A 21,677-nucleotide genomic window follows, 5' to 3' on the forward strand; every position below is an offset into this window, starting at 1 on the left:
GACGATCTCTCGGTGTCTCTTTACCATCTTCTCTATTAGTGTTAGGTGCAGATCTAGTATTACTATCTGGTTCAGTCTCTATTTCTTCAGAAGTATTGAGAGTGTCCTCATTCTTCTTTTTCATCTCTCTGTTAAGTTTCTTAGTCTTTTTCATAATCACTTCTTCTCTTACTTTTGTGACTCTTTTGACTAGATTAGTTTTGCTCTCTGTTATATCTAGTCCTGAACTCTCTAAATTCATTAAAATGTCTTTGTCCTCTTTAATATCCTTGTCTGTTTAATTAATTAATTAATTCTTCTCTATATTCTATAATGATACCCATTTGTACCTTAGACGCTTGTATGAGTGCATCTTGCCATCTTTTAGAAAATATAGAGTGTGTTATTGGAAAAGCACACTCTTTGGTCGCTACCAACCCTTTAGGTACAATATCCAATTCTATACACTTCTTCATAAATGAAATATCAGCTTTACATTTCACCTCTGTGATTAGTAGTTTTTCTAATTCTTTGAGTAGACTTTGTGCATCTATACAATCATCCCCTTCTGTATCACCCTAGGGGAGTGGGCTGAAAATGTTGATTATAGTTAGAAATGCGAACCCTGGCTGCTTAATTCTAAGCTAGGTTGTAACAAATAGAAATAGAACAACTAGAATAAGCGCCACAGGTAATTACCCTTAAGCTTTATACGTGAGGCCTCCTAGCTGGCCTCAAGTGAACTGTCAAATAGTAAGGAGTGTGTATAAAGCGCCTAAAAAAGGCTGGGTAATGTCTGACCCAATGTACTGACCAGACACCAATATAGGGAAAAAGCCCTTAATATTTAAAAATGAATTAAAATTAAGTTTAAAAGCCCATAATGAGGGATTGGATGTTAAAATCTTAATTTATTACAAATAATAATAACATAAAACCTATAAACAAATAATAGTAATATATAAAATCCGGATCTAGTAAGTCTCCAAATTGTTCAATAAATGTCCAAAAACTGTCCTTTGGGTAAAGTCCAAAAAGTATTTGTTAAAAAGTCACAAAGTCACAAAGGGTTTGTCCTCCAAGTGTTGGCGATAGCAGAACTGAAGTAATGAAGATGATGATGAAATCCAAACGATGATAGAATCAAAAAATGTAAAAGGTGTGTGGGAATTATGTGAAAAAATATCTTTTAAAATTATAAGATGACTGGGAAAAAATATAGAAAAATAAGTGACCATATATATATATATATATATATATATATATATATATATATATATATATATATATATATATATATATATATATATATATATATATATATATATATATATATAAACAAAAAACAAAAACAAATTATGTTTTAAAAATGCATGTGTAAGAAGGTGATAAAAAAAGGTGATGAAAAAAGTGATGAAAAAATATATGCGTTGAAAAAATATATATATAACCAAAAAGTGAGAAAAAACAAGGGGCCGAAACGCGTCGATAATGGGTAAGCAAATTTCCAATTATTGTCATTTAATTTGTACTATCTACACTATGTTGTTTTATTTTTTATAGGACACTATATCAAATAGGATTTACAGACACAACCAATACTAGGACCACCTTTGGAAGATTCTGTTGTTTTTTGGTCTCACTTGTTTTTTCTCACTTTTTGGTTATATATATATTTTTTCAACACATATATTTTTTCATCACTTTTTTATCACCTTCTTACACGTGCATTTTTAAAAACATCATTTGTTTTTTTTTTGTTTTTTTATATATATATATATATATATATATATATATATATATATATATATATATATATATATATATATATATATATATATATATATAGTCACTTATTTTTCAATATTATTTCCCAGTCATCTTATAATTTTAAAAGATATTTTTTTCACATATTTCCCACACACCTTTTACATTTTTTGATTCTATCATCGTTTGGATTTCATCATCATCTTCATTACTTCAGTTCTGCTATCGCCAACACTTGGAGGACAAACCCTTTGTGACTTTTTAACAAATACTTTTTGGACTTTACCCATAGGACAGTTTTTGGACATTTATTGAACAATTTGGAGACTTACTAGATCCGGATTTTATATATTACTATTATTTGTTTATAGGTTTTATGTTATTATTATTTGTAATAAATTAAGATTTTAACATCCAATCCCTCATTATGGGCTTTTAAACTTAATTTTAATTCATTTTTAAATATTAAGGGCTTTTTCACTATATTGGTGTCTGGTCAATACATTGGGTCAGACATTACCCAGCCTTTTTTAGGCGCTTTATACACACTCCTTACTATCTGTTTGCTTGTAATTTGTGTGTGTGTATAAAAGGTCAATGAGTTTCTGGACTCCTGACAGACCCTTGCATCTTTCATCCAGTGCTGCACTGACGATTCTGGATTCTGAGTCATGGGGAAAGCAAAATAATTGTCAAAGGATCTGCGGGAAAAAGGTAGTTGAACTGTTTAAAACAGGAAAGGTATATAAAAAGTTATCCAAGGAATTGAGAATGCAAATCAGCAGTGTTCAAACTCTAATCAAGAAGTGGAAAATGAGGGGTTCTGTTGAAACCAAACCACGGTTCGGTAGACCAACTAAAATTTCAGCCACAACTGCCAGGAAAATTGTTCAGGGTGCAAAGACAAACCCACAAATAACTTCAGGTGAAATACAGGACTCTCTGAAAACATGTGGTGTGGCTGTTTCAAGATACACAATAATGAGGCACTTGAAGAAAGATGGGCTGCATGGTCGAGTCGCCAGAAGAAATCCATTACTATGCAAATGCCACAAAGTATTCTGTTTACAATACGCCAAACAGCACAGAGACAAGCCTCAAACCTTCTGGCACAAAGTCATTTGGAGTGATGAGACCAAAATTTAGCTTTTTGGTCACAACCATAAACGCTACATTTGGAGAGGAGTCAACAAGGCCTATGATGAAAGGTACACCATTCCTACTGTGAAATACAGAGGTGGATCGCTGATGTTTTGGGGTTGTGTGAGCTACAAAGCCACAGGAAATTTGGTCCGAATTGATGGCAAGAAGAATGCAGTATGTTATCAAACAGAACCCCTCTTTTTCCACTTCTTCATTTGAGTTTGAACACTCCTGATTTACATTCTCAATTCCTTGGATATCTTTTAATATCCCTTTCCTGTTTTATACAGTTCAACTACCTTTTCCCACAGATCCTTTGACAATTCTTTTGCTTTCCCCATGACTCAGAATCCAGAAACATCAGTAAAGCACTGGATGAAAGATGCAAGGGTCTGTCAGGAGTCCAGAAATTAATTGACCTTTTATACACACACACTAATTACAAGTAAATAGATCACAGGTGAGGATGGTTACGTTTAATAGCCATACAAACCCCTTTGTGTCAACGTGTGTGCATGTTATCAAGCCAAAATCACCAGGGTATGTAAACTTTTCATCAGGGTCATTTGGGTAGTTTCTGTTGTCACTATGATTTAAAAAGAGTAAACACAGTTGATTGAGAATAAATGGCTTCAGCCAAACACTTTTTTGTGTTATCATTCATATTCTCTGAAAAATAGCTAAGAAATCATAAATTCTGCCAAGGTATGTAAACTTATGAGCACAACTGTATATGTATGTGTATATATATATATATATATATATATATATATATATATATATATGTATATATGTGTGTGTGATTGTGTGTGTATATTGGAACCCTTTGCAGTCAAATTCAATTCAATATTAATATTTAATAATGGTTTTAACAATGTATTTAATGTAAATATTTCACATCCCAATGTTCTTCACTTAGGAGAATTCATTCTAAGTATTTTTCTATAAATATTCCTATATATATCTGTAAATATCTATAACTATATATAATTATATATATATTTATATTTATTTATTTTTTACAAAAAATCATCAGATATAAAGAAATTCTTATTTAGCAATTAATAGAACATATTTTATTATGTAAAGAACATTGGAATATAAAATATTAATAATTCATTTCGGCTTTAGCACTCTTTAATAAACGCAGTTCTGGTAGCACACGAGTATGAGTGCTTTTTTTGCAGTTTTCACTCTCCATTGAAATCTATAGCAGAATGCATAAACACGGTAACGATATTTGGAGTTCAACTTTTTGTACGTCTCTTTTTCACTCGTGATCAAACTTTTTACTTTCAACTTGTAATACAAGGGCAAACCGACACGTGCACAAAGCCTTCATCAAGTAAAGTTATTGCGCGAGCTGGAGCACAAAATAGCGATACACTCCTAATCTAGCCCTTTGTAAGCTATTAAAGTTATTACATCTATATAGAAATAGAAAACTGATCAATACCCATTGAATAAAAATACATTACGCAAGAGGAACAAATATATATTTACATGTTCTTTAAATGCAAATATTTTTCTTGATCAATAAAGTTACATTTTAAAGCTGTTTTTTCCTAAATATAATACACATATAAAAAGATAAAAGTCTTCAAAGGAGAAAGAACCCACTACTTTAAACTAACAATTCAGTAAACAGCAGGCAAGTTTGATAAGCATAGTGTGTAGCAACTTCTAATATTTACTCAGAATCCTTGTTCAAATCAACCTTAGACTTTTTTTGTCTATTTTCCACAATTCTAAAAGCAAGTGCAAAGCATGTGCCAAACATATACATCTAATGTTATTATGCGCAAGAGTATAAAATGAGAATTCAACGAGAGGTTCAAATCTGGCCAATAAAGACTTGTTTTGCTTTATAACGTGACATCAATTCTTTTTCAGAATGTTAATAAACAATTTCACCCAAATATAATCCACCTGGCCACAAATGAGCATAGCAGCAATCAGGCATTAAACAGCCACAGCTGCCGCTATTGTAATTTTGCTAAAAAAAATATACAGTATATATATTTGGTGTAATTCTTTTTCTATGACTATTGCACAATAGAACATTCTTTATGCAATCTTAAAAAAAAAAGGTATTTGCTTTATTTAGAATGAAAACATTATATATTCACTGCTGATCTGTAAACTAATGTCATTGTTTTTTGAGGGTTTGTTTGAAGATTAGTATGTGTAAGTGTTTCATAATCATTTTTTTTTTTTTTTTCCGTTTTCTTCTGTGCATAGACACTACCCGCATCTGTTATGCTTGGGAATCGAAATTCTTTAGGCTTGCTTAGAATTACTGTAGCAACTGTGAATGGATTTGAAGAATTCATTCTGTTAAATGTTTACTTTTTCTAGACAAATAAATAAACAAGGATTTAAACTTTAAAGAAATTCAAGCAATGCAACATTCTTTTTCAATACAATATTTTTTATGGAAGATTGTATATAGAACTCATGAAGAAAGCTGGTATCAAGAATTGATTATGATTGGTTCATTTTTGTCTTTTATTGTTTCTTGAAAACAAAATTTAACGCTACAGAATTTGATGTTGCTTTGCAAATACAAAGCAACTACCACAACAACAACATCAATAATTATTATTATTATTATTACTATTATATGCTGAATGCAAACTCTTACTATTATAAAAAAAAAAATCAGGTGGTTGTCCCCTGCTGTGCAAACTACTCCTTTTTTACATTCATTTTTGTACTATCTATTGTATTTGTTATTCTAGTTACAATCTGGTAAAAATTTGCTGAACTTGTGATTGGCTAGCTCAGAGCACAAGTTAATTTACACCTTTACCTAATTGGTCACAGCAAAAGAAAACCAGGATATTAATTCCCCCAGCCTTTTCAATGGGTGTATATATAAACTGCTCTTGATTTGCAAAACCCAGAAAAAAACAGTAAAATTACTTAATTTGACAAAAGATACCAAGAGAATGAATCATATTAGAAAAATAGAAGTAAATTGGAAAGTTGTTTCAATTTATGTAAGCTATCTAAATCATGAAATATTTTTTTGGGTTTTTTATATCCCTTTAACTTGATGTATAAGTGCAGATCACATTAAGCAACAAGTTGTCTCATGCTCACCGCTCACTGGACACTCCTGGTATATAAACATAAACCTTGTGCTAGCATAATTGTTTAAACTATATAGGATGTGTAAAATAATTATTTTAGTGTATGACTGCTGCATTTATTGTATATGGAAACACATTTTGATTTTTGTTTGTTTTATACATATTTAAACACAATAGAACATCACCAATATGTTTTTTTCTGATTACCTTAACAGATAAATAATTTTAACAAGGTACACAAAATGTTCTTGACACCTTAACCTTCAACCTTTCTATACATTGGAATTCAAGGTATAGAAAGGTATTGTGTACCAAGACTGTTTTATGTAATATATTTCAATGGTCGACGTTTCCAAGAATTTACCAAATTCTTAAAGTGATTGTATAGTTGAATGACTTAAAGCCCAGTATTTTAATAATACTCGTAAAAACATGGGCACTTTAAGTCATTTAATGTTATTATGCTCCTTTTTTAGAAATACTTAACTTTTAGTTACTGTAAACTTACCACTGATCCTCCAACCCCATCTCCTTCAGTATTGAGCAGATCGATGATGAATATGGCTTCCTCCAATCATTGTGTGCTCCCTTTGGCATCCATCTCGTGAGGCACACAAGGATTTAGAGGAAGCCGGATCGTCCTCGATATGCTGAAGGCAATGCGGCCGGAGGATCGGCAGTATGTTTACAGTAACAAAAAGGTATTTTAAAAAAAGAAGCAGAATTGTAAAGTTTAATGACTTAAAGTGCCCCTGTTTTTAATACTGGGCTTTAAGTAATTCAACTTAAAAATCACTTGAATGTTGCCCCCTCTAGCTTTGTAAATGTACATGAACTTTAAACAAGGAAAACATGTATTATGTATATATTATACATATTAATTTTTGTTTCATAGAAAATTTAAATTATGTATAAATTGATTTTTAAACTAGGAGCTTGGGACATAATGCTCAGTTTTTTAAAGGAATGATTCCTACAGCTTTATTGTTGGGGGGTGCACTTTCTCAAAAACATGAAAAAAGTTTTTTTCAACATAGGAACATGGTTAAAAAAAACTGTATGTTGATAGTAAAAATGTATAAAAATGTTCTTTATTTTTTAATTTTCAAAATATATAGCATTACAACTGAAAACATATAGAGCATAGTTGGAGTAATAATGGAATCCAAGAGACAGAAATGCGTATGCTTAACAGCATATTTATAGGATAAGGCAAAATGAACCATTTGAAGATTATTGCTGCATATTTCATTGAAATAAATTATTGTTTCATATATATGCTCACTTGTCTGCTTGTAGTCTATACTTAAATGATTTCACTTTTTATTTTAGCAAAACCATTTGGGAGTGGTCAATATTTGGATATTTACGGCATTACAAGAGACCAAGCTGGGGAATATGAATGTTCCGCTAATAATGACGTGTCCTTCCCAGTTGCGAAAAAAGTGAAAGTCACAGTAAACTGTAAGTAACAAAAACTTTTTCCAAAGGCATCTACAAATTTGCAAAGACATTCTAGAAAATGATCTTTTAGATCAGTAGCTTTTATGAATTTCAGTATTTTGAAGCTATCAACAAATATATAATCTTGGAAATCCAAAAATAATTGCACAGGTATTGGGATATCCCAAGGACAATAGATCTTTGACCACAGTAGTTAAAAAATCTCTTACGGCAACACTTTATCAGATAACCCAATATGAGATTGTCCAAGTAATTTTTATTTTCTGTTGACCTTGTATTTCATAAAAAAAGAAAAGCTTAACCCTATAATGAGAAATATGGCCTCTATAGCTTCCAAAAGTCAGATGAAAATATTTTAAAAAAATATTCAGGATACTGCATTCAGTAAATTATTTTGTTGGAAAATCTACCTGTTTGTTGATTTCTTTGCTACTTATTTTAGTTCATTACTTATTGAAAGAAAGATGGTGATAAGTTGAGAAATTAAATAGTTCATCATTCACCACAAAGAAGCTATTGCACACACACACTCACACACGTTAACTTGCAGTTCAACATTTTATTGATTCCATGAAAACAAAGAACATATGGAGGGATTCCAAAAAAGGCAATTCTTACGCATTTTGCGCCAACTGCAGGTGCATTAGTTGCAGACTGTAAAAAATAGAAACAATAAGATTTTGAATTTGTAAGTGAAACGTCTTCTTTTCATTGAGTGTTAACAAGTAGCATTGTTTAACTGCTATGGCTCTCACCTACTGCAGTGTGGGAGTTGTAATCACTTCCTCCTTTCTGGTTTGATTGTGGGGTTTTCAGGTATCTTTGGGGCAGGAATTGTCTTCCAATTACTGAAATGGATGATGTATAATGTATGAGTATAATGTGTGTTTTCTGATCTCGGCATCAATTGCGACAAAAATGTTCATCTTCTTGGATTGTACTTAAAGGAAAAGTCTACTTGAAATGTTGTATTATTTAAAAAGAGAGACAATCCTTTTAAGACCCATTCCCAAGTTTTGCATAACCAACACTGTGATTTTAAAAAACTTGTTACCTCTGTGATAACCTTGTGTCTAAGCCTCTGCAGACTTACCCCTTATCTCAGTGCTTTTGATAGACATGCATTTTAGCCAATCAGTGCTGACTCCTAAATAACTCTACAAGAGTGAGCACAATGTTATCTATATGACACACATGAACTAGCACTGTCTAACTATGAAAAACTGTCAAAATGAACTGAGATAAGAGGTGGTTTTCAGCGTTTTAGAAATTAGTTTGAGCCTACCTAGGTTTAGCTTTCAAAAAAATGATACCAAGAGAACAAAGCAAATTTAATGATAAAAGTAAATTAGAAAGTTGTTTAAAATTGCATGCAATATCTGAATTATGAAAGTTTAATTCTGACTAGACTGTCCCTAGTGCATTAAGTGTGTTTTTCATGTAGAATCCAATCACATTGAGCCAGATTACGAGTGGAGCGCTAACAGTCAAGTGCGAGCGAAAAGTAGTGTATTGCTTGTGTTTGCCCACATCAGGTTTTTCCCTCGTATTACAAGTTTAAATTAAATTAAATGCAATCGCTTGAGCACAATTCAAGTTAATGCTTGTTGGGATAACATGTTCTCCATGCTCTGGTTAACAGTTACACCCATTATAACACCATCTAATAAAAATTATTAAAAAACAATATTGCACACAAAGTTTATAAGGGTTCAAAGATATGAAATCTCAGGTGTTACAAAATAAAATTGCTACAAAGGGCTTTAACATAGGTAACATAGGGATACATACATATAAATGTCTAAAGATGTATATGTATGTATATATGTGTGTACAGAATAAATAGAAAAATGGTAATCCTGGAGTGAATCAATAAAACGTCTTTATTACAAAAAAGTTAAAAACGAAAGGCATACACAAGAAAAAGCACAGCAGGTGTGGCCCTGTCTGGCTTACGCGTTTTGGCTTTGAGCCTTAGTCATAGCCTGTAGTGCTATGTGACACACCTATTAAATACACATACCTAAAATCTAATTGGTTAAAAGAAATTCAAACACACCTGTTGCTTACCTAATCTATACAATGTAAGACTATATTCTACAAAACCTCCATAGCAAATTTAGCACTACCGAGAGCATACTATTATTTGGAATACAGCGTGACAGGGGAATGCAAAAGGGAAACACCAGGAGATAAATGCCATAGTTAAAGCAAAGGCACATATAATTACACAGAGAATACAGAAAATGCACATAATGACCTGAAGTTCAAAGAATGTGGTGACATAGGAGCTAAGCTACATTGAGGATCATAAGTACTCAAACTAACCCGTAAACATTATTAATGGGGATACAATGAGATTATAAGAAAGAGACTGTTAGACATTCTCCAATAAAGTGCTTGTTAGGGTGGTATTGGGTACACTAAATTAGTGTGCCTGAAAATGAATAACCAAATGTTAAGCATGGAGTATGAGAGTCACATACGTAAAATACATATGAGAAATACAAGACTCAATCTAGTATACAGAGACCTAACGAGTGGGTTTACCACAAATTCATGATGTCATACTTGGAGTTGAGGCCACTGGGAATACGAGTGCCCATAAAAATCCAATATGCCTCCCTCAGCTCCAGTATGCGATCAATTGAACCACCTCTTTTAGGTCTGTGAACCCTCTCAATAGCACTCCAAGAAAAAGAAGAGAGATTACCTCCATGATATACCCCAAAATGCTGTACTACAGGGGTACTTGATTTAGCTGTAGTAAAAGAGGAAATATGTTCCCTAATTCTAGTATTTACATCTCTAGAAGTGAGACCTATATATTGGATGATGAGCAGTTTAGTACGTATATGACATTAGTACAGGTGCAATTTAGAAGTGTTTTGATGTTAAATGTTTTTCCTGTGACATAACTTGTGAAAGTATTCCCTGTACGTGCAAGATCACAGGGTTTGCACTTCTTGTGACCACATTTGTGCATACCCTGATGTCTAATCCAAGCACAGGCATCCTTGATGTTAGTAGGCAGCACAGTAGGAGACAGCAGAGAACCCAGAGTGGGACCTTTCCTGTATGCACACCTAACCCCACTTTTAACTGTTTCAATTAATTTGTCATCAGCCTGTAGGATTTTAAAATGTTTGCGTATAATGGAGCAGATGTCATTGTATCGCCCACTATGTGTGGTAACAAAGGTGACTCCATTGAAAGACTTAGAGTCAGTATCCTGTCTATCAGCCAGGAGACTAGCTCTAGTTTTGAAATTCACTGAGTGTTTAGCCCTACAGATGGCTTTTTTAGGGTATTTTCTTTGCTGTAACCTGGATTCAAGGTCCCTAGCTAGTATCCTAAAGTCACTGTCGTCTGAACAGTTCCTTTTGAGCCTGATCATCTCCCCCTTGGCAATCGCTTCAGGGACATGTTTTGGATGACAACTTGTACCAAAAAGCACTGAGTTCCCTGAGATAGGTTTCCTGTAGGAAACTGTTTTAACTTTGCCATTGGGGAGCCCTATAAGGGTAAGATCTAAAAAATTGACAGTCTTGTCATTAGATTCAAATGTAAATCTGAGATTCATATAATTTAGATTAAGATCTGTGCAAGATTCTTCTGCTTGAATTTGTGTTCCTGTCCATATGAAGATCAAATCGTCTATATATCTCTTGTATGTAGATACATAGGCACGGAAAGGGTTACTATCTCCAAAGATGTGGAAAAACTCCCAGAATCCTAGGAAAAGATTAGCATACAAGGGATCAAATTTCGCCCCCATCGCTGTTCCACATCTTTGGAGATAGTACACCCCCTCAAACACAAAATATTTGTGTGTAAGGAGGAACCCCACTACCTTCACGATGAAACAATTAAAATCTTCAGTGTAATCAGCGATGTTCTCTAGAAAAAAGCATATTGCATTTAAACCTTTGTCGTGTGGTATGCACGAGTAGAGTGAGACAGCATCCACAGTCAACCATCTAGAATGTGATGTCCAAACAACATCTTCCATTATCTGTAACACATGTTTTGTGTCCCGCAAGTATGAGGGTAGAAAAGTTACAATCGGCTGTAGGATGCTGTCCACCCACTCAGATAAATTGCACAACAGGGAATCAACCCCACTCACAACTAGGTGACCCTTAACTTCAGAGAGGGACTTGTGGACCTTGGGAAAATGATGAAAAGCTGGGATCTTTGGAAAGTCAGGAACCAAATATGCAAAAGTTGTCGAATCAATAAAACCTGATTCCACTCCCTCATCCAAAAGATCCACAAGATCCCTCCTGAAGACAGAAGTTGGATCACTTTTAAGGATGGAGTATTCATCCTTATTGTTAAGTTGTCTTAATGCCTCTGCAACATAGGCTTCACGGTCAAGTACAACAGTCATGCCGCCTTTATCGGCTTTTCTTATGGTAATACTGGAGTTATCTTTTAGCTCCTTAACTGCTGTTCTTTCCCTGAAACTTAGGTTGTTCTTAGGGTGTTTATTAGGTCTGTTTTAAGGCAATAAGATCATGCTCCACCCTATTGTAGAAGGTTTCTACAATATTACCCCTTACCTGTATGGGGTAAAAAGTAGATTTACCCTTCATAGAAGGGCCTCTACTTTGTGTACCTTGTATGTTATGAAGGGACTCTGACTGTAATTGTTGAAGAGAGACCACATCACAGGTTTGTGAAAAAGAGAGAGATTCAGTGTTAGCTGAAGCCCCCTGTTGTTCAATGTCAGCAACCTCTGTAGTATTAGCAAAGTGATATTTCTAATGAATTTATTTAAATCCAATAAGGTTTTAAAAACGTCAAAATCATTAGTGGGTGAAAAGTTAAGACCCAAACTAAGTACTTTCAATTGATCAATAGTGAGCGATACAGATGAAAGATTGATCACATTATTATATGTGGCATTTATTTGTACTTTGAGATTGGTTTGGCTTGTCTCAACTGGTATCTCTGCTGTCCCTGTGAATTGTTGTAAGCTTGTGTCTTGGGATTGGTCCCCCCCCCTTTGTGTGTAATCTGGTCCTGGGGAAAAACCTGTTCCATAAGACCTATGTTCCCTGTTTGTGCAGCAGTGTAGTGTAAGCCAGGCAGGGGTACAGATGCTGGGTACATAGAATAATTAGAATTGTGTTTGGGAATAAGTGTTTGTGATGTCTCAGCTGAATATATGGAGGAGGTAGAGTCAGACCTATTTGCAATTTGTAAATTACTCTGTGTCTCTCCTACAAACAGAGGTTTATTGGTAGTATTTACACTATCAATCAGACCTTGTGTTTGAGTATTTGATGCTTCATCACTACGATCTATACTATACTCAGTATCACTTCCAGTAAAAGTTACATTTCTAGTATTGTTTGTTTGTCTTTGTTTATTCCTATGTCCCCTTCTTCTCCTCCCAAACCTGGTCTGATTTTGTCTAAGTGTGGCCCTTTGTTTTTTGCTCCATATGTATACTGTGTTGTTAAGATAGTCATTTTTATCTCTAAGAAATTTGGTGTGTTTCCTCTCCATGATTGTGGATCTGCTAGTAGCTAGGATGCCTCTAAGGATATTATCAAATTTAGCAAAATCAGGGACTGTACTACGTAAGTTTAATTCTGCCTGTAACTCTGCAATTTCTGATTTAACTTTTTCAAGTTGTTTAACTTTATACTGTAACATAAGAAGCATCAGATTCAGTGAAAATTAGATAAAACTTGGTTCCATTCTTCTACAAAATCTTTATCATTGCAATCCACATCAAAAGTGGGGAATTTAAAGATTCGTAGGCCTCTTGGGATCATTTTTAATGAACGGTATTTCTCAATTGTCCAACTGTCCCACTGAATTTTAGACTCTTTTATTAGTAGATTCTCCATCATGTCAAAAAGTGAACTGAGTGCCAGCACACTCTTATCCTCAGAGAAAATCACTTCACTGTTTACAGTCCCTTCTTGTCTCGCTGTGTAAGGCATCAAGGAATAAAATTGCTGAATATGAGGTTGTATAGGAGGTTGTATAGAAGTGTGAGCCATTTCGTCCATACTGCTGTGGGGAGCCCAAAACTAGTGTGATGTGTGTGTAGATTAGCGCAAACACTGAGTGTTGGTACTGCCAGCAATGTACCCAAAATAGTCAAGCATACAAAGAGAAAAAAAACTCAGTAGCGCAAAAAACAATATGTGGTTGATAACCACTTGTATCCAGCTTAATATATGGTATGTTACAAAAGTTTATCCAGCCTTCAGATCAAAGCGGTATGACGGTTTCAGATAGCCAAAGAAGCAAGTACCGGAGTAAGTCCCCCCACTGCTGCCCAAGCCTGCTTTCTTCTTACCGGAATTAATGGGATCTGCGATGCACGGGTACCTTATACCTCCTCCGAGTGCTCGTCTCTCCACCGGCTCAGCTGCTTGGCGTCCTCGTGGGTATGGGAATGTACAGCGTCTCTCCTGATCGCCTTTCACCGGGCGCCGAATCCTATTGACTGGTAGTGATGTCAGTCAACTAGAGCCAATCCATGGTGTGAATAGAACTGAAAGTCCCCCAGTAGCTGTAAGTAGAAAACACACACCTCCCCACAGCACGATCATCCAGGAATAACTGGCCAAAATAGCATAAATAGAAAAATGGTAATCCTGGAGTGAATCAATAAAACGTCTTTATTACAAAAAAGTTAAAAACGAAAGGCATACACAAGAAAAAGCACAGCAGGTGTGGCACTGCCTGGCTTACGCGTTTCGGCTTTGAGCCGTAGTCATAGCCTGTAGTGCTATGTGACACACCTATTAAATACACATACCTAAAATCTAATTGGTTAAAAGAAATTCAAACACACCTGTTGCTTACCTAATCTATACAATGTAAGACTAAATTCTACAAAACCTCCATAGCAAATTTAGCACTACCGAGAGCATACTATTATTTGGAATACAGCGTGACAGGGGAATGCAAAAGGGAAACACCAGGAGATAAATGCCATAGTTAAAGCAAAGGCACATATAATTACACAGAGAATACAGAAAATGCACATAATGACCTGAAGTTCAAAGAATGTGGTGACTTAGGAGCTAAGCTACATTGAAGATCATAAGTACTCAAACTAACCCGTAAACATTATTAACGGGGATACAATGAGATTATAAGAAAGAGACTGTTAGACATTCTCCAATAAAGTGCTTGTTAGGGTGGTATTGGGTACACTAAATTAGTGTGCCTGAAAATTAATAACCAAATGTTAAGCATGGAGTATGAGAGTCAAGTACAGACACATGTATTTATATTTGTATACATGTATTTACCGACACATAAATACATATGGACACACACATAGCCATATATGTAAGTGATTTGGAGCCCTTTGCAGTTAAGTAGATAAAAACATGAAAAAAAACATATTTATGCAATATTAATTTTTAATAAAGTGTTATACTGTATATTCACTATAAATATTTCACATCCAATGTTCTTGACATATATATATATATATATATATATATATATATATATATATATATATATGTATATATGTTTATAGCTATACCTATATATCATACATATATAATATATATAGGTATAGATAAACATTATACCAAAATTCCACTATATATATATATATATATATATATCTCTCTCTCTCTATATATATATATATATATATATATATATATATATGTGTGTGTGTGTATTTATGAATAAATAGAACATATTCTTCTATGTGAAGAGCATTGGAATGTATGTAATGTAAATATATTCATATTTCCATGTCGGGTTAGTGCACTTGAAAATATGGGATCGGGTTTGCGTGTGAGTAGGGTGAAAGTTTTTTTCCCACTTATTTTGCTCCATTGACTTATATGAGGAATACGTTATTGCACACGTGCTATTTTAATTTAGGATTTAAATGCGCATCGGGTTAGCATGCAAGTGAAAACAGTTTACTTTCAACTTGTAATACAAGTGCTACCCGACGCAAGCAAAAAGCCTACTTCTAACGGACATAGCACTCGAGCGGGAGCGTTAAATACTGCTTCACTTGTAATCTGGCTCATTATTGGTTAGCTTTCAAGTGAATTACCTATTTCAAAATATGCTGAACAGAGGCTTGTATGTTTTTTAATCAATTTCAATCAATAAGCATATGTGGCAATTAAAGGGATATTAATTTTTTTTTCTTTCATGATTCAGATAGAGCACTCAATTTTAAGCAATTTTCTAATTGTGATGGACAAGGTTAACCCACCCTGTGCCCGTCACTTGTTTGGCACCGAAAGGGTTATCAGACCCCTTCTACTGTCACTAATAGCTCACAATCTAGCTACGCCAGGCAAACTTGTGACATAGTTCAGTGGGTGCAAGGATTAGCAACACTCTTTAGTCTGTACTAGATTAAAAGAAATGCCCAAAACTCCACTTTAATGACACCCATACTAAACTAACACCATAACTATCTCCAAACTGCCACAACTTATGATTTATTAAAGGGAAAATCCTAAGGAAAAACTCAGACTTACACATTAACTCTCAGAAAACAATTTAGCAGAAAATAACCTAAAATATACAGTTTATCTACCACCAGTCCCTTTAAGTAACGTGGATCAAATATTAGAGAAAGGCCAAAGCTTAATAAATGAATTATTTATTAGGCCAAAAATATTATGCAGCATGCATTATTAATAAAAAGTTGTTACAAGCAAAATTACACACAAACAAACAGTTTTAAAATAAAAGAGAAAAAAGCAGATTTTATACTTTACTAGTCTTAATATCTGTGCCAGGGAGATGGCATGAAGCAATGGGTCCTTATTCCATTCGTAACAGCTTCCCTTGTAAGAATGACCACCTATATGGTAAGAAGTATTTTGATACCAAGCACCATATATTTTGCATTCATTTTGTTCATGAAACATTATTTCTGATTAAAGCACCTATCTACAGAGCTGGCTGTCCTATCACTGACCCCAGTGTAGTTTCTGGATTGAGGCTCTGTGTTCTATAATGCCCTCTGCTGACAGTTTGAGTCATAAAGGTCTCTTCTGTGTATACTACAAAGTATTTATGAGCGGTCTGGCATATCAAATGGAAATCCTATGCACACATAAACACAGCAACACAGTTCTTAACAAACAAATAACTGTTTTTAGCACAAAACTACAGAAAGTTAACCCCTTGGCAGCTAAATCATAAGGTATTTGTGACACTAATTTACTCCTATTATCAATTTGTCTTTGTTCTCTTGGTATCTTTATTTGAATAAGCAGGAATGCTTAGGAAGAACGCTTAAGAGCCGGCTCATTTTTGGTTAGCGATGGCTGATTGGTGGCTAAATGTAGCAAGAGCTACCTAGGGTGCTGAATAAAACTGGCACTGAAAAGTTCACAATTTTTAGAATTAAATGACAGAAGATGGGACAAAGTAAATAATGATATTGCCCTGCAAAATAAATTGACTTCATATAATTAAACATTTTATATTATAATCTAAAAGTATTTCATGTCTTTTTAAAAGTGTGATTTGAACTTTATTTTTCATTTTGTATTAAGAAAAAATCTGCCTTAGTAACATGTCAACTGAGAATGCTTAAGAAACAGTCAATAGCAGTTGTACATCCCCAATGTTTGGTCCAATTTTTCCAAGGAATATACACAAAAATATTAGAGTTCATAATTGTATATGCATGCAATAGGGCAATTATAAAATGATCTAACTCATTTGAGCACTTTCTTTTTGCAACTGTTCTGCTCTGCTTCTGATCTTTTTCTATTAGCCCATCTAATCATCAACACATTTTCAGGACTTCTCTTGTACTGCACATCTTTTGTCAAACTTTCTTCTTTGGTCTATCATACTCTTCCCATGATTCAAAGCCTTAAACGTTCTTTAAAAATGTTACCCTTCAGAGGAGCATGCCAGCTTAATCCATATAAAAAGCAAATTCTCTCAGCTGGAAACTCATCATCCTCATCTGACAGTGGTTTACAATCAGCACTAACCACAAGCTTCTTTTCAACTACCACTTAAACTGTAAGCTTTCTAGTGAACAGAGCCCTCTAAATTTTTCTGTCCCAGTTTGCATATTCTGGCCTTATTGTTTCTACTTTTTCTGCTCTCTGTATAACATTGTGAGATCTGATAGCATACTTCAAATAAAGATAATACTAATTGTCATAAAGGTACTTATAAAGGGTGGAGGGTGATCCCAAGGGTCTTCCTTTTCTATTACACAGAGCTCCCAACGATCAGTGATAATGTGGGATTGTCACAGTTGGAAGCCTGGCTAGCTCTTTCTCTGGTCATTGCAAATGTCCCAGTTTCCAGAACAAAGCCAGGGACTGCCCTGGCTCTGCCTATGACATGCCCATATTCCAGCCATGACACACCCAACCATGCTCACCTCACACCAATGCTCAATCCCTCCTTCTGTGGCTCCACCCACAAAAAACCTCCCCATCTTGAAAATGTTAACATGTATAAATACATATTCTTGCTTATCTCCTACTACCCCCCAGTTACCACTCATATCCTGGGTAGAGCAAGAGACAGGGGAAAACCCTGAGAGTTCTGGATGTTAAAATCACCACTAGTTAATTAACTGACACAGTCAAGTATAAAGTATGTGGAGACCCTGAGTTGCAAAGGCATTTTCTGTTCTTCTTTCTCACTTATAGACAAGCCAAAAATGAAAGAAACTAAACAGCAAGAAAACATGTGGTTTCAATATAAGCAATCATTGTCTTGATTAATCTCATCATTTGTTGAAGAAACTGTAAAGCATTGTAAGGATATGTAGTTTGAAGAAAGTTATATATATCATGATGGAGATAAAGCAGATTAGATATTCACAATGTAATCTAATTTTATTTTACTATCATAAATTGCATTAGCAATTCCATTAGGTTTTATTAGGCTGGTTCTGATTTATAGAACATAATTTGTATACTGTGCTTTTCCTCCTTCTAAAAGCAGTTTGAATTTTAACTGAGAATTAATCCTATATTTCATATTAAAGTTGATCTGTAGTTATATTGTACATTCATTAAGTATAACACCTCCTCTCAATTTTTGTAAACGATATACTTAAAAAAGCAATTACTAAATGTAAAAACCTCTGAAGAACTGAAGTCATGCTGAGACGTTAAAGTACTATATATAATGTATTGCCCATAAAAAAAGACTTTTTATTTCTTGGTTTCTATTTACCTAAAAGTTTAAATTCCCAAAGTGCACTTAAAAGATGTGTGATACATTGAATATTCTTGCATTTTATTAGCACTTTTCTTGTAAAATTCATCCAAGCAGATGTTTTAAAGGGATACACATAGTTCCTAGCTGTCCTGTTTTTTTGCTGGACAGACCCAATTTGGGATTTCAGTCTCACAGCTCATCCCTCCTCTCTCCGCGTTCCCCCTTTTAAATAGAAAACTGCTACAGTAGTTTATGTTATAGGGCTTGCGGTAATAAATTAATGTTTTTTAGTTATGTGCACAGACAAAACATTTTTTCGGAGGAATTGTTCATTATGGGGAAAAAAAAATATTTAGTTTCATCCTATATCCATTCACTGGATATTTCCAGACCTACTAACTGTCCAGATTTGTGTGGGACAGTCCCAGATTCTGATTTCTGGCTATCTGTCCCACTGAGAATGCTGTATATCCTGAATTGCATGATTTCTCTTAGCCCTTCCTCATAACCACCCATACATGCCCACTGACAACTCAGATATACCCACCATCTGCCCATACATGCCCCATGATCCCGTACACTATTTATATTGTGATTCTACCCCTCGTGTTGATGTCCTGCCCATAAAATTGTCACAGACCCTTTTTAACCTCCTGAGTCCTTGGGAGCCAGCATTACATGTTGGGAAATATGTAGTTCAGAAAATCCAGTGTGCTATTTCCTATGGTGACATCGCCTGGGCAACAAAGGAACAGCTAGACAGCAGCTTAAACTTAAAGAAACAGTAAACACTGTTTTATTTTTCTCAATTATGTGAGAGATTATATGTAACATATATAAATAAATAAATGTAATATATATATATATATATATATATATAATTTACTTCATGCACTCACTCTCTTGGATGTCACATATATAGCCCAGGTGTCTCCTCAAATAATATTCATATAGTCAAACGTAGAATGGAGGGCACTCACAGGTCTTTGTTGAATTAAAGTGATATTTTTATTAACATAGTAGCATCACAAAAGTCGACGTTTCGGCTCATGCTGTGAACCTTTCTCAAGACAACGTAATTGACACTTCAGCGTTTCAAGCTGCCATTCCCAACTAGTGTATCTAACATAACACTATTATGAACAATATAATCAATTTTAACCCTTTTTTACCTAAGAAGTTATCCATAATAACACATATCAGGCAACTTCTTCTGTGTTAGCGAAAGCAGGGGTGTGGTTGCAAAAACATTTTCTTATAGAATCTTAAGTGCAAACAGCGGGTGCTGCTGGCTTGCCCTGGACCATGGTGGACAGGTTCCCTAATTGAAAGCATTGTCTGCCTGTGACATATATACGCACACTCATAAAGAGTGTTTGCATGCTGATGCACATGTATCTGTCCATGCACAGTAGCATCTATCATTAAAGTGTTGCAAAACTGCTTCTATTCAAAACTGAAGTACATTTATTTGCACTTCAGTTTAATTTGTTTGTCCCTTTAATCTTAAATAATATTAAAACAACAAAACAACAAAATCCTGCAGAAGTTCCCTGCAGCTGTAAACTATAAATGAAGGATGGACACAATCTAGTATCTAATTTCAGACTAAATCCTCACATTATTTATGGTGTACAGATTTAAATGCATAGTTTGGATTCATTCAGCTGCTGAAAATCCAGATGCATTGCACTTAGTGCCTGATCTCTATGGAAACATTGTAGCTGAGCCAAACTGTTGTTGGAGTTTCTCTAAAACTCCATCTGCATTCTTCCATTTTGCTCATTTAGCGGAGATTTTACTCAGTCATCTTTTCTTGTCAGGGCAGCAACACCATCACGCCCATTACAACATTAATGCTTTTATAGGTTCTGGAATCTGGTTCAGATGTAATGTTTTCCCTCTCTTTGCCTTCTCGATCACCATTTCCCCTCCCCCGAAGCTGTTATCCTCCTATACTAATTTTCTTCCCTCTGGTGTTTTTACTTTTTCTTTTTTGTTTACTGCCTCCTTGAAATTTACCCTCTCGCTCTATTATTTTCACATATGACAGTAACGATCTCTACCTATTGGCCTCATCCATCTTTCATTTTTATCCTATTGATCATTTTTACTATACTGTACCTCTGTGGTGCATACTGTTTGCTGCAGTGGATATAGGAATTGAGGATGACCAAAGAAGAGCAAAGTCATGCAATAAGAAAGAGATATCACTGTCAGCCATTTTAATTCTATATGTGCCCTATAGCTAATCCTGCTGTAGTACATATTCCATAATGTATGCTGCAGATAACATTCCAAAAGGTCTGCTACAATTCATTCCATGGGGCCTATTTATTAATGTGCAAGCGGACATGATACCATGCTGCGTGCATATGCTGTCGGCATTTATCATTGCACAAGCAGTTCTTGTGAACTGCTTGTGCAATGCCGCCTCTGCAGATTCGCAGCCAATCAGCCACTAGCAGGGGTATCAATCAGCCATATCCTATAGGATAGGGCAGATTGATGTCTGCAGCCTCAGAGGCAGTGGACAAGTTATGGAGTTATAAAGTTATGGAGTTATGAAGGCTCACGTGGAAACAGGGGCATCAAGCTCTATTCGGAGCTTGATAGTTCGGCCCCCATGTATCTTTCTTTTATTATTTTTTTAACAAAAGTGAAATCACTAAGCACAAATGGAGCTTTAGAAACTTCCAATTTTGATGTTATCGGCGGCTGTTCTCTTAATTTCCAAAGCTCAGGATCACCTCTTTAAAGCTAGTATAGCTCTAATACACATGATCTATACATAAATAAACTATTCAAAACAGAACTTCTTCAAAAGATATTTTATTCCATCCAGCATTAAATATTAAAACATTTTTTAAAATGTGAAATAGGGGGTCATAAACATCAATAGCAAGAATACACCTATGTGAAAATTATGTATATTTCTATCCAGTCTCTAACAAAGTTTGTCTTTGAGATGTGTTGCCTGATCTTGTGGCTAACCCCCCTTTTGTTATGTCGGATTGATCCTTAGCAAAGTCCCACATAGCATGATCATTGGATCAGTCC

General features: G+C 34.6%; 1 protein-coding gene and 1 long non-coding RNA gene across 3 annotated transcripts in view; one reads left to right on the top strand and one right to left on the bottom strand.

Moving 5' to 3' along the window:
• NEGR1 (neuronal growth regulator 1) overlaps nt 1-21,677 on the top strand; it is a 979,779-nt gene that overhangs the window by 527,931 nt on the left and 430,171 nt on the right. For both annotated transcript variants that reach the window (XM_053693351.1, XM_053693352.1), the window contains exon 4: nt 7,317-7,448. In XM_053693351.1, the coding sequence (XP_053549326.1) occupies nt 7,317-7,448 (132 nt within the window). The remainder of the gene's footprint in view (nt 1-7,316; nt 7,449-21,677) is intronic.
• LOC128640905 (uncharacterized) overlaps nt 1-21,677 on the bottom strand; it is a 291,640-nt gene that overhangs the window by 52,831 nt on the left and 217,132 nt on the right. The window lies entirely within an intron of this gene.

The sequence above is a fragment of the Bombina bombina genome, chromosome 10, assembly GCF_027579735.1.
Source record: "Bombina bombina isolate aBomBom1 chromosome 10, aBomBom1.pri, whole genome shotgun sequence".
Lineage (NCBI taxonomy): Eukaryota > Metazoa > Chordata > Amphibia > Anura > Bombinatoridae > Bombina > Bombina bombina.